General features: G+C 51.4%; 1 protein-coding gene across 17 annotated transcripts in view; it reads left to right on the top strand.

Moving 5' to 3' along the window:
* The first annotated feature begins 8,440 nt into the window (after nucleotides 1–8,440).
* LOC117096565 (immunoglobulin lambda-1 light chain-like) overlaps nucleotides 8,441–16,757 on the top strand; it is a 40,314-nt gene continuing 31,997 nt past the window's right edge. For 4 of the 17 annotated variants that reach the window (XM_033234011.1, XM_033234005.1, XM_033234015.1 and 1 more), the window contains exons 1-2: nucleotides 12,431–12,568; nucleotides 13,026–13,295. In XM_033234011.1, coding sequence (XP_033089902.1) covers nucleotides 12,514–12,568; nucleotides 13,026–13,295 — 325 coding nt within the window. In that variant the 5' untranslated portion in view covers nucleotides 12,431–12,513. Of the gene's footprint in view, nucleotides 8,509–12,430; nucleotides 12,569–13,025; nucleotides 13,330–14,941; nucleotides 14,950–15,354; nucleotides 15,357–15,675; nucleotides 15,696–16,163; nucleotides 16,168–16,757 lie in introns of those variants that run through there. The other 13 variants (XM_033234010.1, XM_033234006.1, XM_033234007.1 and 10 more) reach the window with 11 other exon arrangements.

The following is a 16,757-nucleotide window of genomic DNA, read 5'->3' as shown; positions in this document are numbered from 1 at the left end:
CTTTGAGGAAGGGGAATGTCACAGAAAAAGCAACACCAAATGTGAAGAGACTAGACATTGGGATGCATCCACAAAAGCAGGTGGTTGTTCACCAAGCAAACAAACTGCCACATATGAAAGACTACCAGTGATCCTAATGACTCAGAGCCTCATTCTGATGAAATGACCAGGAGGGACCAAGTGAATTTGGAGAGCCCAGAGAGGACAAAGAAGAGGAAGACGATGGGTCCTGGTCCACCTGCTGCTGAGTCAGGTGTCATCAATGATCTCTCAGCAGGGCCAAGCTCAGCCCCAGCCCAGGCTCTTGGAAGGTCAACAGGCCTGCTGAGCCTGGTCCAGGACAGAACACAGACCAGAGAGGTTTGGGACAGTGGCTGTGTGGCCAAACCCTGGGATGGTGACTGTGACCAGGGGCCTTGGAAGTTGAGGCTGATTTTCTGACCAGAGAAGCAGATGGAGGAAGCTGAGGAACCCACCTCTTCCTCCTTGGTCTCCTGTGCTGCCCCCACAGCTGCTATGAGTGACATCCCTCAATGAGAAGTCCAAGAGGATGTGCATTTGCATAAACACCACTCACTCACTGCCCCAAAGGGCCTCCTGAGAGAGGGTAAGAGACACCTGGGGAGCCCAGATGTGCTGTGGGCTCAGGAGACAGAGCTCTAGGTATCTCACCATGGATTGGACCCCTCATCTGCTCCCCCTCCTCACTCTTTACTCAGGTGCTGCCCCCAGGCCCTGCCCTAGGCTCAGCTACCACTGACGCGAGACTGCCCAGAATCCTGAGCTCACCTCAGGCACAGCCTCAGGGTGAGATCCTCTGGGAATAGGTTCTTCATCTTCAAGCCCTCTCTTCTCCCCTCTTTCACGGGTTCCATGGCCTCCTATGAGCTGACACAGCGGTCATTGCTGTCAGTGTCCCTGAGACGGATGGCCAGGATCACCAGTTGTGGAAATACAGTGGGGAAAATTATGATCATTAATACCAGCTAAAGCCAAGCCAGACCACTGTGCTGGCCATATATACAGATCACTCCCAGTCCTCGGGGTCTCTTAGTGATTATCAGGGTCTAGATCAGATCAGCCAAGGCAGTCACCCTGACCATGAGTGGGACCCAGCCAAGGATGAGGCTATTAATGTCAACTGAGTGGCAGCAGCAGTACTCAATCCATGTTGACCCAGGCAGATGGGGAAGTGAGACAGACACAAACCCCTTCCCAAACTCTGTCTTCCTTTTCTTCCAGCCCCAGGAGGACTGTAAACAAAGCCATGAACAGGTCTGGCCCAGGTCACCTGGATCTGGCCCCAGGCCATCCTTCCCTACAGCCCTCCAGTCAGGCTCTGCAAAGGGGAAGTCAGCAGTGAATTGGGGTCTGGCCGAACAACTGAGACCTCAAGTCCAGCTGAGCAGAATGTCAAGGGAGAAGATGTAAATTTTTCTCAGCAGGTCACTATGGACATTAATGAGTGGAACCACTCCAGCTCACTCCTTGATTCCTGGACCATGAATTTTGGCTGTGGGAGGAGCAGTGCCACATATTAGCCACTGACTGACAAAATATACCCCATCCCGGAAGACATAGCCCCAATCCTACATGCCCTTGCCACCTCACTGGCATAGTAAATCAGTCTTCTAACAGCCATTAAAACATTCATTTGAGCCACATGCCTCAGAATGTTGGGGATGATGGCAAAACACTTGAATTCTATGAGGACAGGCTCATGGTAGCCCTTCATTTGCCATTACATCAGTTCCTTTAACAGAGCCCCCTGTGGAATACCGTCACGGTGGCTGAGGCATTGTGTAGTTCAGGGATAATGGTTTTGTCAGAAGCACTGCAGCCAAAGAAGGCAAATCCCTCTCTAGAGTAAATGTCAATTAGGCTACCAAAAAAAGCTATTCCTGCCATGATGGAAGAGCTCTAATGAAATTTAGCCCAGCCAGATGCTTTCCTGCTTCCTGCAGAGAAGGGCATCCTATAGGGATCTTCCTGCTGGTCCCTGCTGTTGGCAGATGGTCACTCAGCAGTGGCAACCTCAGGCCATGCCCAAGGAAACTGAGACACCAGGCACCAATGAGCCCTTAACTAGAAAATGCACCTGCGAGGTTCCTGCTTGCATCTGTGGGCTGCAGGAAGCAGGGCTCTGGGTGTGTCTCCACCCCTCTCTTCCTCACCCTCTGCACCGGTGTGGGTCCTGACCTCAGGCTCAACCTCCATAGGACCCTAAGCCTGGCCATGATCCTGAACTCAGCCTAGAAGTTGCTGAGAGTGAGCCACACATGTTCCTGAACCTGCAGGCTCTTTGGTCTTCTAAAGTCTCAGCTGCTCCCAACAGAGGTGGCCATGAGATACCTGTGCCCCACCTGCTCCAGAAGGAATAGGGCAGGCTACAGAACAGAGAGAAGGAGCAGGAACTAAGCCAGGCCGTGTAAAGTGCCAACACAGGCCCCCACCCCAATTCCCACAGATTATCCAGCTCTAGCCTGGGGCACGGCCCCGCTGATCCCACCACTTGCAGGCTGAGGTGAGTGCCTCATGATGCCCAGGCCATGATGGGAGACAGCAGTGTACCAGGTGGACACAGTGCTGCTGCCAGCCTTACCCTCACACCCCTTCCTTCCCTGCCTTGGTCAAGCCCTGATCCTCAAAACGCAGAATGCAAATTCAGGACGCTTGGATTAACTCCTGGATTTGCCATTGCTTTTCTCTATTGTCTTGAGCAACTCAGTCTTTCTGTTCTCAACTTAACTTTCTGAGAAATGGGGAAGCATACACTGACTTTAAGGGTTTTTTTCTAATTAAATAATACAGATAAAAGGACCCTATAAATTAAAGAGAAACTTGAGAGGCATCTGAATGAGGGGCAGAGTTCTTAGAATACTGTTCTTCCTCAGAAAGAATACAGGAAAGAGGCTCGGCCAAGAGCATGTTTTCTGCATGATGGGAATGGGCTTCACCTTTCATCGAAACTCCAGACCAGGCTATTGTAGAAATCCTCCCACCAGAAACTCCAAACCTTTGTGATGAAATAAAATAACTAAAATAGTGATAATAATAATGATGATGATGATAATGGCAATGATGGCTGTGGTGGTGATGGAGGTCGTGATGGAGGTGGTGGTGTTGATGGTGGTGGTGATGGAGGAGGTGGTGATGAAGGTGGTGGTGATGGAGATGGTGGTGATGATGGCGGTGATGATGGCAGTGGTAATGGTGGTGGTGGTGATGGAGTTGGTGGTGATAGAGATGATGGTGATGGAAGTGATGGTGGTGGTGGTAGAGATAGTGGTGGTGATAGAGATGGTGGTGATGGACGTGATGGTGGTGGTAATGGTGATGATGCGATGGTTGTGGTGGTGATGGTGTGGAGGTGGTGGTGGTGGTGGTGGTGATGGACTTGGTAGTGATGGTGATGATGGCGATGGTGATGGTGGTGGTGGGGATGGAGTTGGTGATGGTGATGGTGGTGGTGGTGATGGAGTTGGTAGTGATGGTGGTAGTGATGGAGGTGGTGGTGGTGATGGAGTTGGTAGTGATGGTGGTAGTGATGGAGGTGGTGGTGGCGATGGCAGTGGTGATAGAGATGGTGGCGATGGTTGTGGTGGTGACGCTGGTGGTGATGGTGATGATGATGGTGGTGATGATGATGGTGATGATGCAAGTGGACAATTAAGCTTTAGTGCCAGAAACATCATGTATTCCCAGTGAGTTGTAGTTTCTTCTATTGAGTGGAAAGAGCATCAGTCTTGGTTCTTAAATACACAGGAACTCTGGGTTCCTATAGGGGGCCACAAACGTTTCTCTGCACCTTGACACTTTGCAGAGGACCTACAGCTCATTCTGCTCTCTCCTTTCTTCCAAAAACCTTGATTCACAGAAAGGCATTTAAATCCTCAGTCAGGGTTATAGTAATTGCACCTGCCCCACCTCCCTGGAATACATTTGTAGCCTCGCTGTACTGGGCAGAGCAGGGCAGGGTGTGTTACACTGGTATAGAGTCAGGCCGGACTCCCCAGTCCCCAATTTTTCCCTCTCTCCCTTTGCCTCCTTGCTCACTGCACAGGTGCTGCCCCAAGGGTCTCAGCAATTCATCAAGCCCCGGGGCTCTGGGTCCAGCCTGGCCCTGACTCTGAGCTCAGCAGGGCCCTGCCTGTGGTGGGCAGGATGCTCATGACCCTGCTGCAGGTGGATGGACTGGCGGCTGAAATCCCCCACACTGTGCTCCTGTGCTCACACTGCCCTAAGGGCCCTTCCATCCCTGGAACGGTGTCTAGGCCAGGCATGTGGGAAGATTTTCTTGGAGGTCAGTTTCTCAGTTTTAAGACTTTCCTCTTTTCTCTCTCTGTAGGCTCCATGGCCTCCTACGAGCTGACTCAGCCACCCTCGATGTCAGTGTCCCCGAGACAGACAGGCAGGATCACCTGCTCTAGAGATATGCTGGAGGATAAATATCCTTCCTGGTGCCAGCAGAAGCCGCGACAGGCCCCTGTGCTGGTCATCTATGAAGACGGCAGTCAACCATCAGGGATCCCTGAGTGATTCTCTGGCTCCAACTCAGGGAACACAGCCACCCTGACCATCAGCAGGGACCAGGCTGGGGACAAGGCTATTACTCTGCTACAGATCATGGGAGTGGGAGCAGCTGACAGTGACTCACAGTGACATGGACAGATAGGGACACAGGACAGAAGCCTCTCCCCCAACCTGGCTGTCGCTCTGACCCACCCTCAGCAATGACATGGCCTTCATTTCAACTGACTGCCTGTTTCTCCTGCAGCCCAGCCAACAGGAGAATGGTGTCAGACTTCCATTTGTATTGTAGTTTTCACAAATAATTCATCTGAAGTCCAAATATCTTGCCACTTGAAATGCAAGCCTCTGCAGAGACCAGCGCACAGGTTCAGGGGACAGAAAATGTCTCGAGAGAGTCTGATTCCTGCATTGGTGGCCAAGTCTTTCCCCTCCCTTTCAACCCAGACTGTGGCAAGAGCAGCCCCTACAGGCAGCTGAGTCTATGGGGAGAAGCTGTCTCAACAGGGACCCTGAAAATTTGGGCTGAGGATTTTCCCATGCCCTCCCCTGGCAGGCTGGTCCCAAGATGCTCAGAAGAGGCGACTGTTACAGGTTCAGGGCCTCCACGGTCCTCCTTTTTTCTCTCCATCGCAAGTGACCTTTGGATTGTTACACCCCTCAGTCCCTGTCATTCTCTGTCAAGTGCTTTTTGCAGATTCTGTGCTCCAAGGTCCTACATCTGTAGAATTTCAGGGTAAGAAGTGCTGGTCACCCACAGGGGGCCCCAGGCAGCTGTCACAGGCAATAGTGTAGCTCCCCATAGGGCTTCATCATGGACTCTGAGTGGAGGAGAGAAACCACTCCCCCGAGTGTCTTCAGTCCCAGGTGAACTAGGAAGAAGCCACTGGGTTCAGCTGAACACACCTGCGCCTCCCCTTTTTCTGGCCTAGCAGCATCATCCTGGATGCCCCTGCATGTGCTAAGCTGCCACCAAAGAACCCAATTAATTACCTGGAAATTTTCCCTCATCACACATGACTACAAAAGACTCTTGTGCCCAAATTACTCATTTATTAAAATAGCACAGTGAGCCTAAACTGGCTTGAATCCGGGACCCCTTTCAGGTTTGCCACTGTCTTCTCAAAGCCTCACACACACCAGACTCTTCCCACAGGGACCCAACTCCACCGTTCCCCACACAGCTCCTGGGATTCATTCCTTCTTTCAGTCCTGACAGTGGTTGCAGAGACACTTCCCCATTAAGGTATCCCCTGGCTCTTAATATAACATGTCCTGCCTGTCATTTTCTGGCCAAATCTTTTAAATTTTCTGCATAATGCTTGTAACTGTAAGGTTCTTTCCTGTCATTATTTTATTAATTGACTGATTTGTGTTAATTATTTTCCTAACTGGTCAGCAATACTTTTTAACCACAAGAGCACACATATGAAAATCAGATGCACAAAACAGCTAAGGGCATATTTCTCCCTGCAATAATACCCACCACTTTCAGGAAGACACCAGGGTCTTTCTCACTTTCTGTTCCACCATCCATATGATGTTGGCTTTGTTTCTGTCCTTGCTGATGTAAGACCTCAGGGTGGCTGCTGCGGCTCCAGCTATCACTCCCATATTCAAGAAGAAAAGTGCCCCATGAATCCAGTGGGTTTCTTTCCTTCACAAGAGCAAAACTTTCCTGAGAAGAACCTCACCCACTGACCCCCCATCCCACTGACCAGGCCTGAGCCACACGGTCAGTCTCCATTGAGAAGCACCTGGGAATTGGCCGGGCGTGGTGGCTCACGCCTATAATTATTCCCAGCACTTTGGGAGGCAGAGGCGGGCAGGTCACCTGAGGTCGGGAGTTCGAGACCAGTCTGACCAACATGGAGAAACCCCATCTGTACTAAAAATACAAACATTAGCTGGGCGTCGGGGCGCATGCCTGTAATCTCAGCTACTCAGGAGGCTGAGGCAGGAGAATCACTTGAACCTGGGAGACGGAGGTTGCATGAGCCAAGATTATGCCACTGCACTCCAGCCTGGGCAACAAGAGCAAAACTCCATCTCAAAATAAAATAAAATAAAATAAAATAAATAAATAAATAAATGGAAAAAGAAAAGAAAAAGAGAAGTACCCGAGGATCACAGGTCTGTCTTTTCAGTGAATATAGAAGACAATGCTCGGGTTGAAGGTGGTCGGGACTATCTGGTTGGTCTGCAAACCCAGTGTTTAGTGAACGGCGGAACCAACATGATGAGCAACTAACTTCAAGAAGGCTGTGTCTCATTCGTGCTGAATTTCCAGCATGGAACGTGACCCAGACCAGAGTGGGTGGTGATAAACATTTGTTGGGTGCATGTTTTTCTGTCTCTTACTTTGGAACAGCAGCCACCACTGAATGTTGGCTCTGTACCTAAACCGGGCAGCAAAAAGAGGCTGTCCTTGAATTCTGTGAGCCCACTCCCCCATGCCGAGCCCTGATATCATCCCCCATGGTCACCCACAACTCAGAGTCATGTGCAGGCAGCCTCAGGTCGACCTGCCTTCTCCTCCAAATTCTCACGTTCATATTCTCATGGGTAACCTGCACCCCTTGCACCTGGTGTTGAGGCAGGCTTGGGTCACACAGAAAAGAGGAATGCCACCCTTGTGGCCAGTAGTCCACAGATCAGGGAGTCAGGGACATGATCAGCAGGTTCTGGTTCTACACCTGGACCCAGGAGGCCCCCAAGTCTCCAGTAGCCAGTGTAGAGTGGCCACCAGGGGATGCAGAGTCACCTGGCAAAGCTACCTGGAGATGGGGTGGACCTGGGTGACAGGGGGAAGCTGATGCTCAGGGAGAGTCAGTGAGCACCACCCAAGACCTAGAAAGGAAGGCGGCATTCATCTACAGCATTGTTCTTAACACTGAGGTACAAATTCTCCATGTGTTTCTCAGTTTCATCTCTGGCTGATGTTGCATATTTGACACAGATCCAGACACTGCTTCCCCACCACACACTGGCCCCCTCTTCTGTGATAAAACACTGTCACTTCCACAAATGCCATCCTCCCTGTAGGCACATTTGTTTCATCTCCCTCCTGTTTGCTCTGAGAGCCTCCTCATTCTGCTAGACAGCAAAGATTTCTTTGAGCATGGAAGCTGTACCTGACTCTGACCACACACTGGGAGTACTGAGGCACAGAACCTGTACCCTGTTCCAGGAACTTACAGCATCTGCTGGATCTTTCAATACTCCACGTGAACATGAGAAGGGTGACGTTGATTCTGGGAACCACCACTCAGAAGCAACAACAGGTCCCTGCGCATGTGCAAGCCTCATGGTGTCACCTGCAGAGTGGGATCACGAGGATCACTGCACTGGGCTGAAAAGTGCCCTCCAGAGGGGAAGCTCCTAATGCACCTACATCTGGACACTGCCACAAAATGTTTCAGGAAAGGACAGCCCATCCCTGGATTCCTAAATTATCCACATCACTCCTGAGCCAGGATCCAACAGAGAAAGAACCTGAAGTCCCAAAATAATCCCACAGTTGCCACTGTGACTCCCTGGCCACCTCCAGACAGGACAAGGAATGACCACATGGGCAGGACATTTGATTGCCTGGAAGATGCACACAGAATTCCCCTCAGAGCTTTGCATGACCAGGGCAGCTCAGGAGTGAGGCCAGGACCCCACAGTCTACAGTGGAGACATCAGCCCAGATGAGGGGATCAGCAGGAGAATTCTCTGCACTGGGAGTGGGTCTGCAGGACCCACCCCTCCTCTCTCTGTGTCCCTTGGGGTTGAGCCCTTCTCTGGAAACTACAAAGCTCTTCCAGCAGTAGCCCCCAACTCTGCTGATTTCCATCATGGGTTGCTCTCTCCAGTAATGGGATAAGAGAGGTCTTGGAGGAACCTGCCCAGCCTGGGCCTCAGGAAGCAGCATCAAGGGTGCCTCAACCATGGCCTGGATTGCTCTCCTCCTTGGTCTCCTCGCTCACTGCACAGGTGCTGCCTCCAGGGTCCCAGCCAGCCGCCAAGCCCTGGGGCTCTGGGTCCAGCCTGGACCTGACTCTGAGCTCAGCAGGGCCCTGCCTGTGGTGGGCAGGATGCTCATGACCCTGCTGCAGAGGGAGGAGCTGGTGAGGCTGAAATCCGCCCACACTGCACTCCTGGGCTCACACGGCCCTAAGGGCTCTTTCATCCTGGAGCTGTGTCCAGGCCAGGCAAGGGGAAATTTTCTTGGAGGTCAGCTCCTCAGTTTCAAGCCTTTCCTCTTCCATTTTCTCTTCTTGTAGCTTTTGTGGCCTCCTATGTGCTGAATCAGCCGCCCTCAATGTCAGTGTCCCTGGGACAGACAGCCAGGATCACCTGCTCTGGAGATAAACTGGGGAATAAACATACTTTCTGGTATTAGCAGAAGCCAGGCCAGGCCGCTTAGCTTGTCATCTACAGTGATAGCCACTGGCCCTCAGGGATCACGGAGTGATTCTCTGGCTCCAATTTGGAGAGCACAGCCACCTTGACCATCAGTGGGGTTGAGACTGGGGATGAGGCTAACTATTACTGTGCTGCAGACCATGGCAGTGGGAGCAGCTCGCAGTGACTCCCGGTGACACAGACAGATGAAGACATGAGACAGAAACCTCTCTCCCAACCTGGCTGTCACTCTCAGGCTGCTCCCTGAGCAATGACCATGACTTTCATTTCAAGCGAGGCTGCCTATTTCTTCTGCAACCCAAACAACAGGAGAATCCTATCAAATTTCCATTTGTATCATGGTTTTCACAAAGAATTCATTTCAAACCCAAACATTTTGCCAGGTGAAATCCAAACCTCTGCGGAGACCAATGTGCCGGTAAAATACCTCTAGAGAGGTTGGTTCCTGCACCGGGGACCAACAGGCTTTCCTATCCCTTTCAACCCAGAGTGTGCCACGCGCGCCCCCTATAGGCAGCTGGAAGAGCCCACAAGGAGATGCTGTCTCCATAGGGAGGGACCCTGAGTATTTGGGCTGAGGATTTTCCCATGCCCTCCCCTGGCAGGCTGGTCCCAAGACACCCAGATGTTATCGTTACGGGTCCAGGGCCTCCGTAATCCTTTTCTCTGTCCTTCCCAAGTGACCTTGGGATTGTCACACCCCCTCTCAGCCTCTTCCCTCCTTCTCTGTCAAGTGCATTTTGCAGATTGCATGCTCCCTGGTCCTAAATAAATGATTCAGAGAAAGCAATGCTGGTCACCCACATGGAATTTCAGACAGCTGGCCTAGGGCCAGAGGCACAGGCAGCAGTGCAGGTCCCCACAGAGCTGCATGGTGGGCACCAGGTGGAGGGGAGGAACCAGGAACCACTCCCCGGAGTGTCTTCAGCCCCAGGTGAACTAGGAAGGGGTCAGCGGGCTGGCCTGAATCCACCTCAGCCTCCCTTGTTTCTGGCCCAGCATCATCATCCAGGAGGCCCCTATATGTACTAGGCATTCTCCAAAGAACTTGATTAATTACCTGGAAATTTCCTGTCACCACACCTGACTACACGACTCGCCCTCAAATTGCTCATTTGTTAAAATAGCACAATGAGCCTACACTGGCTTGAATCTGGAACCTGAGACTTGCCACTGCCCTTTCAGATCCTCACACGCACCAGACACTTCCCACAGGGCCGTGACTCCACCGTTTCCCACACAGCTCCAGGAACTCGCTCCTACTTTCAAACCTGACAGCAGCTTCAGAGACACCTCCCAATGAAAGTATCCCCAAGCTCATATTCTAATATGGCCTGCTTGTCATTTTCTGCCTAAAACTTTTTAATTATCTGCAAAACATTTACAACTATAGAGTTCTTTGCCTATTGTTATTTTCTTAATTGAATGATTTGTGTTATTTTCCTAGTTGTCAAGAATGTTTTCTTACCACAAGAACACACACATGAAAACTGGGCACAAACAGCTAGAGGCATATTTCCTTCTGCAATAACACCCACCACTACCGTGAACACACTGGGGTCTCTTTCTATTCCACTATCCCTATAACATCGGCTTTCTTGTCATCCTTGCTGTTGTAAGACCTCAGGGTGGCTGCTGCAGCTCCAGCTATCACACCTGTATTGAAGAGGAAAAGGGCCACACAAATCTGTTGTGTTCCTCCCCTTCACAACAAAAACTTCCTAAGAAGAACCCCACCCACTGAATCTCACAACCCATTGACCAGTCCTTGGCCACAAGGTCAATTCCAGCTAAAAAGGACCTGGGAATCACAGGCACCAGTGTCTTCAGTGAATATACAGGACGATGCTGAGGTGGAAGGTGTCAGGGACTATCTGCTGGGTCTGTAAACCCTGTGTTTACTGTACGGTGGAGCCAACATGATAAGCAACTCACTTCAAGAAGGGTGTGTCTTGTTCCTGCTGAGTTCCCAGCATGGAACGTATCCCAGACCAGAGTGGATCTGGATAAACATTCGTTGTGGTTCATGCTATTTTGTCTCTGATATTGATGCAGCAGCCACCACAGCACGTTGGCCCTGCATCCACAGCCGGCACCAGTAAAAGCCAATCCCTAAGTCCTGTGACTCGCATCTTCCATCCCAAGCCTTTTATTTCCTCCATAATCACCCATCACCCAGAGACATGTGCAGGCAATCACAGGTGGACCTGCCTTCTCCTTGGTCAAATAATCATGTTCATATCGTCACGGGTAAGCTGAGACCCTTGTACCTGGTCTTCAGACAGTCAAGGGTGACACAGCAAAGGGGATTTCCTCCCCTGGGGTCAGCAGTCCACAGATCAGGGAATCGGAGGCCTGAGTAGCTCGTTCTGAATCCACACGTGGACCAAGGAGGCCCCTGAGCCTCCAGCTGCCAATGCGGAGCAGCCACAAGGGTGAGGCAGAGAGTCACCTGGCAAAGCCACTTGGGGTTGTGGTAGGCCTGCGTGACAAGGAGATGCTGACAGGCAGGGAGGGTCAGTGACCATCACCTGACACCCAGAGGAACAGATAGCATTTTTTCCACTAAGGTACAAATTCTCCAAACCTTGTGTTTCTCAGCTCCATTTCTTGTCGAGGTTGCATACGTGACATAGGTGTAGATAGTTTGCTGCCCCCACACCCGTTGGACCACTCTTCTGTGCTAAAATGCTGTCACTGCCACGGAGCTCACCTTTGGTTTTGTGTCTTTCACCTCCCTCCTATTTCCTCTCAGAGCCCCCTCATTCTGCTAGACAGCAAAGATTTCTTCCAGCACGGAAGCTGTACAGCACCTGTCCCCGCCCCGAGAACTCACAGCCAAGGCCAGAAACTTACAGCATCTGCTGGATCTCGCAACACTCCATGCGCACATGCCACGGGTGAAGTTTCTCCTGTGAACCACCACTCAGAAGCAATGGCAGGTCCCTGCACATGTGGCTGCCGCATAGTGTCACCTGTAGAGTGGGGTGGCAGGGTCACTGCATCGCATTCAAAAGTGCCCTCCAGAAGGGAAGCTAGAACTTCACCTCACATCTAGACTCTGCCACAAAACATTTAAGGACAGCACTTTCCTGCAGTCCTTAAATACCCACACTACTCCTGAGCCAGGTGCCAACAGAGAGAGGACCTGAGGTCCCAGGATAATCCTTCAGTTGCTATTTGACTCTCTGGCCACCTCCAGGCAAGATAAGGAATGACCACATGGGCATGACATCAGATACCCCGGAAAATGCACACAGAATTCCCCTCAGAGCTCTGCATGGCCAGGCCAGCTCAGAAGTGAGGCCAGGACACCATAGCCTACAGCGGAGATGTCAGCCCAGACTATGGCGCCAGCAAGAGAAAGAGAATCCCGTGGACTGAGGGTGGGTCTTACTGAGCCACCCCAACCTCTCTGTGTTCCTTGGTGCTGAGCCCTTCTAGAAACCACAAATCTCCAGCAGCAGCCCCTGACTCTGCTGATTTGCATAATGGGCCGCTCACTCCAGCAAGGGGATAAGAGAGGCCTGAGAGGAACCTGCCCAGCCTGGCCTCAGAAGCAGCATCTGGGACATGTCAGCCATGGCCTGGACGCCTCTCCTCCTCAGCTTCCTCGCTCACTGCACAGGTGCTGCTTCTAGGGTCCCTGCCACCTACCCAGCCCCAGGCCCTAACTCTGAGCTCAGGAGGGTCCTGCCTGTCCTGCTGCAGGGCGAGGGGCTGGTGGGGCTGAAATCCACCCCCTCACACACTATCCTCACTGGCTTGGGTATGCCTGACAGGCTGCACCTGCCATGAGCAAGGGGGAATGCAGGCAGAATTTCCCTGTAGACTGGGACATCCTGTCCTTACTCCTGAGCTGGCCTGGCCATGCAGAGCTCTGGGGAATTTTGTCTTCCATTTTCCCATTTGTCCAAAGTCCCCATCCTTACATGCACTTGAACCACGGGGGCTGAGATCAATGGGATGGAGTGAACTGTGGGCCCACAGAGTATCTGGACTTGATTCCAGGTACAAAAGGTAAGGAAATGTCTTAGAACTTGGCCTTTCGTTCTCAAGCCCACCTGTCTTTTCTCCTCTTACAGGCTCTGTGGCCTCCTATGAGCTGACTCAGCCACCCTCAGTGTCGGTGTCCCCAGGACAGACAGCCAGCATCACCTGCTCTGGAGATAACTTGGGGAATGCATATGCTTACTGGTACCAGCAGAAGCCAGGCCAGGCCCCTGTACTGGTCATCTATAGTGATAGCAACCGGCCCTCAGGGATCCCTGAGCGATTCTCTGGCTCCAACTCGGGGAACATGGCCACCCTGACCATCAGCAGGGTCGAGGCTGGGGATGAGGCTGACTATTACTGTGCTGCAAGCTATGGCAGTGGGAGCAGCTGGCAGTGACTCACAGTAACGTGAACAGATGGAGACATGGAACAGAAACCTCAGCCTTAACCTGATGTCACTCTCAGCCGCCCTCTGAGCGATGATCGTGACCTTCATTTCAACTGACTCTGCCTGTTTCTCCTGCAGTCCAAACAACAGAAAATTTGTGTCCGATTTTTATTTTTATCGTGGTTTTCACAAAATATTCATTTCAAACCCTAACATCTTGCACTTGAAATCCAAGCCTCTGCAGAGACCAGCGGGCAGTTTCAGAGGATGGACAATGTCTCTAGAGAGCTAGGCTCCTGCATTGGTGACCAACAGTCTTTCCCCTCCCTTTCAACCCAGAGTGTGGCAGGCGCGCCCCCTACAGGTAGCTGAAAAAGCTGACAGGGAGAAGGGCTCTCCTTAGGGACCCTGACAATTTGGGCTGAGGATTTTCCCTCCCCTAGCATGCTGGACCCAAGAGATGTTATTGTTACAGGTCCAGGGCCTCTGTGATCCTCCCTTTTCTCTCCTCCCCAAATGACCATGTGATTATCACTTTCCCTCTCAGCTCCTTTCCTTCTCCGTCAAGTGCACTTCGTAGATTCTGTGCTCCCAGGTCCTAGATCTGTAGAATTTCAAGGAAAGCAGTGCTGCTCACCCACATGGAATCCCAGACAGCTGACTGAGGACTAGAGGCACAGGCAGCAGTGTGGGTCCCCACAGAGCTGCATGGTGGGCACCGGGAAGACTGGAGGAACCAGGAACCACTCCCCTGAGGGTCTTCAGCCCTAAGTGAACTAGGGAGGGATCAGCAGGCTGAGCTTAACCCACCAGGGCCTCCCCTGTCCCTGTCCCAGCAGCATTGTCTTACAATTTTCTTTATGTGCTAAGCAACCACCAAAGAAACTGTCTAATTACCTGGAAATTTCCCCTCATCACACCTAACTGCACATGACTCTTGCCCCAAATTATTCATTTATTAAAATAGCTAAAAGAGCTTAAACTGACTTGAATCTGGGACCCCTTTCAGGTTTGCCGAGTACTCTGGGATCGTCACACACACCAGAGCCTTCCCACAGGAGCCTGACTCTGCCATTCCCCCCACAGCTTCCGGGACTCGTTTCTTCTGTCAGTCCTGATAGCAGTTCCAGAGACACCTTGCAATTTAGGTGTCTCCAGGCTCTTATTATAAAACAGACAGCCTGTCATTTTCTGCCTAATTCCTTTTAGTTGTCTGCATAGTGTTTACAACTGTAGGATTATTTGCCTGTCATTATTTTATTAATTGATTGACTTGTGTTCATTAGTTTTCTACTTGATCAGGAATGTGTTTATACCACAAAGGCACATATATGAAAAACGGAGGCACAAATAGCTAAGGGCGTATTTCTCCCTGCAACAATACCCGCCAGTTACATGAAAATACCGAGTCTTTCTCATTCTCTATTCCACCATCCCTGTTATGTTGGTGATGTTTTCATCCTTGCTGATGTAAGACCTCAGGGTAGCTGCTCCAGCTCCAGCTATCACACCTATAGCCAAGAGGAAGAGGGCCTGATGAATCCAATAGGTTTCTTTTCTTTACAAAACTTTCCTAAGAAACACCTCACCCATTCACTCTCACATTCCATTGAGCAGGCCTGAGCCACATGGTCAATTCTGGCTGAAAAGGACCTGGGAATCACAGGCATCCGTGTTTCCAGTGAACATACAAGATAGTGCTCAGGTGGAAGGTGGCAGGTACTGTCTGCTGGGTCTGTAAACCTAGTGTTTACTGAACAGCCGAATCCACATGATGAGCAACTCACTTCAAGAAGGCAGTGTCTTCTTCCTGCCAAATTCCCAGCATGAAATATGTCCCAGACCAGAGTGGGTCTGGATAAACAATTGTTGGGTTCATATTATTTTGTCTATAAGCATGACATTAGTGCAGCAGCCACCACTGCACAATGGCCCTGCATCCACAGCGGGCACCAGTAAGAGCCAGTCCCTAAGTCCTGTGACCCGCATCTTCGGTCCCAAGCCCTGGTATTACCCCCAAAATCACAGAGACGTGTGCAGGCAGCCTCAAGTATACCTGCCTCCTCTTCTTCCAAATAGTCATGTTTCTACTGTCATGGGCAATCTGCACCCCTTGCACCTGGTACTGAGGCAGGCAGGGGCCACACAGAGAAGAGGAATTTCTCCCCTGGGGCTGGCAGTCCCGAGGGGGGAATGAGGGAATCAAGGACCTGAGCAGCAGGTTCTGATTCTACATGTGGACCCAGGAGAGGAAGAACAGAGTCACGTTGGGACGGGGTGGAGCTGGGTGACACGGGGATGCTGACATGCAGGGAGAATCAGCGACCAACACCTAAGACCTGGAAAGAAAGGTGTCATTTTCTACAGCATCGTCCTTAACACTGAGGTACAAATCCTCCAGCCTTTGTGTTTCTCAGCTACGTCTCTGGCCGATGTCGCATGTGTGACACAGATGCAGACACTTTGCTTCCTCCCACACACTGGCCCATGCTTCTGGGCTGAAACACTGTCACTGCCACAAACGCCGTCCTCCCTTGTGGTCACATGTGTTTCATATCCCTCCCGTATGCTCTGAGAGCCTTTCTATCCTGCTACACAGCAAACACTTCTTTCAGCATCCAAGCTGCACCTGACCCTGATCACACACTGGGGATACTGAGGCACAGCACCTGTGCCCTATGCCAAGAGCTCACAGTCAAGGTCAGAACGCACAGCATCTGCTGGATCTTTCAACACTCTGTGTGCACATGACAAGGGTGACGTTTCTTCTGGGAACCACCACTCACAGGCAATGGCAGGTCCCTGCACATCTGTAGGCCCCATGGTGTCACCTGTAGAGTGGGGTCACTAGGGCCACTGCATTGGCTCGAAAGGTACTCTCTAGAGGTGGAACTAGAACTATATCTATCATCTGGACTCTGCAACAACTATGTAAGGACAGGACACCCCTGGAGTGCTAGATTACCCACATCACTCCTGAGCCAGGATCCAACAGCGGAAGAACCTGAGGATAATTCCACAGTGGCCATGTGACTCCCTGGCCACCTCTGGGCAGGACAATAAATGACCGACCACATGGACAGGACATCAGATTCTCTGCAAAATGCACACAGAAATCCCCTCAGAGCTCTGCATGGCCAGACCAGCTCAGGAGTGAGGCCAAGACACAGCCTGCAGTAAAGATTTCAGCCCACACTATGAGACCAGCAGGAGAAGGAGAATTCTGTAGGCTGAGGGTGGGTATGCAGGGTCCACCCCTCCCCTCTCTGTCCCCCTTGAGGCTGAGCACTTCTCTGGAAACCATAAAGCTCCTGGAGTCCCCTATATGTGCTAAGCAACTGCCAAAGAATCTGATTAATTACCTGGAAATTTCCCCTCACCATACCTGAGTACACAGGACTCCTGCTGCCAAACTACTAATTTGTTAAAATGG

The sequence above is a fragment of the Trachypithecus francoisi genome, unplaced genomic scaffold (assembly GCF_009764315.1).
Source record: "Trachypithecus francoisi isolate TF-2019V2 unplaced genomic scaffold, Tfra_2.0 Lachesis_group14, whole genome shotgun sequence".
Taxonomy (NCBI): domain Eukaryota; kingdom Metazoa; phylum Chordata; class Mammalia; order Primates; family Cercopithecidae; genus Trachypithecus; species Trachypithecus francoisi.
The sequence above is the reverse complement of the archived record's forward strand: the minus strand, read 5'-3'. Positions and strand labels throughout refer to the sequence as shown.